This window comes from Hevea brasiliensis, unplaced genomic scaffold (assembly GCF_030052815.1).
Source record: "Hevea brasiliensis isolate MT/VB/25A 57/8 unplaced genomic scaffold, ASM3005281v1 Scaf1, whole genome shotgun sequence".
NCBI lineage: Eukaryota > Viridiplantae > Streptophyta > Magnoliopsida > Malpighiales > Euphorbiaceae > Hevea > Hevea brasiliensis.
Genome location: NW_026614585.1, coordinates 8,266,450 through 8,272,187, shown reverse-complemented (window position 1 = coordinate 8,272,187; position 5,738 = coordinate 8,266,450). Strand labels below are relative to the sequence as shown.

The following is a 5,738-nucleotide window of genomic DNA, read 5'->3' as shown; positions in this document are numbered from 1 at the left end:
TTAAAATAGAGGAAATAATAAATTATCGTAAATAAGGAAATATCAAATCTTTACTGAAAATGAGATAACAAATCCTTTTAAATGAGAATACAAAACTCAGATATATCAATAAAAATAAATTAAAGATAAATATATATTTATTTTAAAATAATATAAATTTAAAAATTATTAAAAAAATAAATAAAAAAAGAGAAAAAAAAATAATTACTGATGAAAATAGCAATAGCCACCCAAAGAGTTCACAAAAGGAAGAATGCAAAAGAGGGAGAATATTTATAATCTAATATTATTAAATTAAAATTTATTAATTATTTTTTTTAAATAAAAATGTTTTTACTTTTTTTTTAAATAAAAAAGATTTTACTCGTGCCCATGAACATTTCTCTTTTTTGTAAACACTCTAGTGTCCCAAATCGATTTTTTTTTTTTTTTCTCATATGTGAATTGTATTTTTATTTTCTGCCTTGTATTAAAAATTAGTAGCTGTTACTCATTCATCTCGTCCAAGCCACACGATAATATAATAAATTGACCCCTTAAAAAATATCTCAATTATTTGGGATCGGCCATCAATAATTAACTAGCCCTGGTCCTACGGACAATTTTTTCGAGGCAGCTAGCCGCCTCCTTTTTTTTTTTTTTTTAAATTAGCCGCCTCTCTTTTTTATTTCTATTCCTCAAAACAGTTATATATTTTCTTTGGTGTTTTTTAGACTATTTCCCCGACCATAAGCTCCTTCCTCATCAATCTGATGGATCCAATAAAGCGGATAATCTTATCTTCTTGTTTTCATTTCTTTCTCCCAATAGATGCAATTTTTTATTTAAATTTGAAATTTTGTTATTATTCAATTGAATTGAATTTTTTTTTCAATTCAAACATAAAAATTATAAAAAAATAATTAATTAAATTAAATTCTTATAAAAATTTTAATTTTTAAATAAAAAATTTTATTTTAAAAAATAAAAAATAATATAATTATAGAAAATTTGAATTAATTTTTTAATTTCCAAATCAATTCTTTTACTTTTGTGATTCGTATTTGTCTTCATTTTATTAAGGTTTTTTTTTTTCCTTATAATTTATGTGAGCTTTTGTTTGAAAGCGTCTAGCTAGGGAGTCTATTTATATTGTATATAATTATTGATGATGCTCATTTCTCAAACAAGATCCCGTATTGATGCAATGAATTCAGTGGCATGCAGCAAGCAACTAGTCCGACAAAAATCTTATAGTATAATTAATAATATTTCAATAATATTCCATGCAATGAATTGGTTAAGCCAATTCAACACTACGGACAGGACAGGACCGAGATAACACTGTAAATATCAATTTGTTAAAACCACAAAGTTAGTGTAATGAAAGAATTACACTGTAAATGAGTATCGTAATATTTTAAGAGTGTTAAGCATTTTTCATATCTGTTAAGTAAGTAATATATTTTTAATTATTATTATATACTATAAATAAATTTTATTATTAGTTAATATGTGGAGATCAATTGTAACGAAAATTATTTAGAAAGATACAATATCATTAAAAAAAGCTTGTTAGCCAAAATAATTTAATATTTACATTGATGATTCATTTTATTTAAATATTTTAATTTTGAATAATTAAATCAAAATTTTTATAATAAAAAAAAGTTTACTCAATTATCAAAATTAAAATTGAGATTTTAACTTTTGCTAATTAGGATGATTGGTGACTTAACATGTAACAATTTTTAAATTTTGTAATGCGAGTTGTCTCTCTTTTACACCTCCAAGGCCTTTGCAGAATATCGATGGTCCTTTGGTGTAAAAAAAGAAAGTTTTAGTGAAAACAAAGAATATTGGTGGATTTACGTGTTATCTTATATCACTAATTATATTTGTGTTTTGGGATAAGTTGTACTGAGTGTCTCTTAATTTAAGTAGTTATTTTATTTTAATTATTTACTTTTAATGTATTAAAATAAAATTTTTTAATTTTGATTTTATTTTAGGAAAAAGTTTATTTAATTTACAATAGCAATTCTTAGATTTATTTTATTTTTTTAATTAATATTAAATTAATATTTAATCAAAATAAATTTATAATTTATTATTTTTATTTTTTATATAAAAATTAAAATATTGATAAAATATCATTTATTAATAAAATATTATTTTCAAATTTAAAATTTATTATTATATTATTATTATTTTTTCCATATTGTTACAAATTAACTTTAATTAATAATAAATAACATATATAGTTAATAATTTTATTGATAAAGTTATTTAAAATAAAATAATTTTACTGATAATAATTATTGATAACTTTAATCATAAAAATAAGAAAAAAAAAGAACTCTTTTAAAAGAAAAAACTTTAAGTTAAGAGATTTTATTTTAATAAATCGAAGTTGGATGATTAAAACAAAATAACCATATAAATTAAGAGATGGTTGATAGTTGGTGCAATTTACCCTTATATTTCGATTCTGTTCTTTTAAGAGTAGCTTGTAAATTATTGGTTTTCCTCTCTTTTTATTATTTCTGCTTCAGGATAACTATAGTCAAGCCATTGGTTTCACGGAATGGTATGCGTTTTCGCATGATCGGTGTGCAAGAAGAAAGCATCATGTTCCATTCTATTAGTGAAGCTTAAGATTAACATGGGAAAAAATGGTTCGCCTAACGGGTCTGACTACTCTCTGCTTTTGTCACTTCTACTCCTTCCCTTCCCCCCCTTGGACAAGAATGGAAGCTCTGAGGATCACTGAGCATGGTTAACTATTGAAATGCCAACACCATATTCCATGACTATTCTCAGTGTTGGCTAATCTCAAAGGAAAAGGTCCTAAATCCTCCATGGCTTAGTTTAAAGCAAACACAAATTGATTAGTTTTGGTTGAAATGTCATTATCATGTTTTTTCCTGCTCTTTACACGGCTGTTGATAATAGGAAAGTAGAGAGAGATAAATCACATTAAAAGATAAATAAAAATTATAACATGTCAAACCATCTGATATCCAAATGACAAGAGACAAAATCCCCATTTTAGGTTTAATAGTCCAAAATTAAAATATTTGAATAAAGTAAATAAGTACCGCAAAAGTTTGAATTTTTTCGGCCAATAAGCCTTAAAAAATTGCCAAAAAAATTGCAAAGAGATAATCATGCCATATATGATTTTGGAACCAAGCTAAATATAGCTTTTATTAAATGAATACATAATACAATTTTAAAGTACAAAATTCTATACTACTACAATTTTATATAAGAAAATTTAAAATAAATAATTTATACAAAATATAAAAGCAATTATCTAGATTTGAAGGACTTAATTATGTTGAAAGAGCATTTAAATTAGCTATTTAATGGGAAGTACGCTTTGCTTGATGGTAATCTATTTATTCAATTGCACGTTCTTTCTACGAATTCAATCTAAAAATCATCACACTTTTAATATTCTTATGAAGAAGAAATATATATATTTGTTATTATTGCATTCCTATCCAAATAATAATACACTCATCAACTCTATGATATATATAAAAAAAAATCCTCACAACATGGGAAACAACACATTCTCGCAATGAAAGAAATATCAAATCCTAACAAAAGAGAAGACTACAAATTCTTTCAAAAGAGGAGACAAAATTCAAATAATCTAAGGATAAATATAGATTTGTTAAAAAAATCTGGAGATTATTGAAAAAAATATAAAATAAATATATAAAAAAAATACAAAAAGGAAAAAGTGAAGGGACAAATACTAATAAAAATACTTATGGGTAACCATCCCAAAGAATTCAAAGTAAAAGAAGAGAATAGGGAGAGAATTTAGAAAGGGAGCTAAATTGGAGAGAGGCTACACTTTCTATAATTAGTGGTTGATATAGAGTTTTATTTTTGTATTATTATTTTAAATATTTTAGATATTGAATGATTTTTATGAATTAAAATATCCCACTTGCTTATCAATAATTATGTGCAGGTCCCACAAATTGATAATTATAGCTGAATAAAGCTTTTTTCCATGCTTATTTAAGGCTGGATGAACAAACCAGATTTTCAAGTCGACAAAGATATAGACGAGCCACGGAGAAAGATGGTTCAACGGTTCGCATATTGCATCCTTTTCTTTAACCTTTTGTTTTTCATGGTAATTTTATTTTCAATTAAGAGATTTTCCAATGATTCTTGAACATTAATTTCTGTATATATATATATATATATATATATTTGATTAATTAATTAATTAATCAATTTACTTGTATGTACTGTATGCAGTGCGCGCATGGCAGCAGGGATGAAATTACTGATCAAGAATTGGAGAAAAAGAAATTTTCAGAAGCTTATTCTTTACAGACAACGAGAATGAATATGGAGAAATTTTCCCATCAGAAATTCCTTTCCCAGATCCAAAGAAATACGAATGAAGTGATAAAGAACAATTCTCTCCAATTATATTACAAGTTTTTGAATGAAATTATAGGAAAAATACCTGCATGGCGCCATCCGCCAGGATCAACAGAAGATTCATCAGCGAAGACAGTATCAAAATGTGAAAATTTCGTGATTGATTATATAGAGGCTTCATATTTAGGTCTGTTCACTCTAAACAGTTTATATCGTGGAAAGATCATGCCCATCTACTTCCCCATTGATGATTACTCTTCTACTTTCCCTCCTTTCATGGCCAAAAAAATTGCTGATTCTTCCACTCAGAAAAATCCACAGCAAGTATGCAAACTTACACCTACTGATGATCAAGACCTGACAACATTTTGCTCTACGTCCCTGAAATCAATGCTTGATTACATTCGTTTGGCTTTCAAATCGGAGGGGGGATTTAAAGTGATTGAAACCACCCACTACCCTTCATTATCAACTGCCTTATTACAAGACTATATTATCACAGAAAATCTGCAGGAGATTGGAGGTTCTGGTAAGGTATTTTGTCATCCTATGTATCGTTCTTTCTATTGCCATTTTGATGATCAACTTGCAAAGGTATTCAAGATATCTCTAGCTGGTGAAAATGGAGATCAAGTGGAAGCGATTGCTGTTTGCCATATGGACACTTCACGGATGGGCCCTGATCTTATTGCTTTTCGCTTGCTTCCTGTCAAGCCTGGCTCTCCTTTTTGCCATTTCCTGCCTGCAGGTCATCTTGTTTGGGTTCACTCTCCTACTATAGCATATGTATCTTAGTTCCAATTTAAGTAGTTACTTTTGTTTTTTCTACTTGTGTTTTGTCTTGTAAGCATGTTAATTGGTGATCATCATGTACAAAAATAAATAATTTACACCAATTTGTTAATAAAACATGGTACTTGGATATAATATGCATACTGACAACTGGTATAACTGAGACGAGCAATCACCGAAATCGGAAAATTTTGCATACCTCCAGGCCACAGTACCATATTTATATAAGAAGAATCACAATCTTTATTGAAATCCTTTACTAAATGCAAGACTACTCCTAATAAATTTCTATTTTACATGGTAATTTAAAATTTCAATTCTATTAGGATCTGAAGTTGCTTTCCCTTGTAAAATAGCTCAAACAAAATTATCCCTCTTAGTGAACGTGAATTGCCAATGATATTAAATATAGACTGAATACATAAAATTTACTAAAAAGCCTTTTAGCGTCCCAACTTTCAAATCGTCCCATCTCATACCTTATCTTTGAAAAATTAGATTTAAGTGAATCTTACAACTAAATGCTCAAAGAGTGTGTTATATGAGAAATT

General features: G+C 27.0%; 1 protein-coding gene across 1 annotated transcript; it reads left to right on the top strand.

Annotated features, from left to right (window-relative positions):
• The first annotated feature begins 3,981 nt into the window (after positions 1 to 3,981).
• LOC110659187 (BURP domain-containing protein BNM2C) lies at positions 3,982 to 5,322 on the top strand. Its single transcript, XM_021817050.2, has 2 exons — positions 3,982 to 4,138; positions 4,267 to 5,322. Exons 1-2 carry the CDS (start codon positions 4,031 to 4,033, stop codon positions 5,188 to 5,190), a joined length of 1,032 nt encoding a protein of 343 aa, XP_021672742.2. The 5' UTR covers positions 3,982 to 4,030; the 3' UTR covers positions 5,191 to 5,322.
• Positions 5,323 to 5,738: the final 416 nt, after the last annotated feature.

Bases quoted from the DNA above. Each gene is read 5' to 3' on its own strand.
- LOC110659187 (XM_021817050.2), top strand. From the start codon at position 4,031: ATGAACAAACCAGATTTTCAAGTCGACAAAGATATAGACGAGCCACGG. The intron at 4,139-4,266 runs GTAATTTTATTT...TACTGTATGCAG, and splicing joins TTAACCTTTTGTTTTTCATG to TGCGCGCATGGCAGCAGGGA.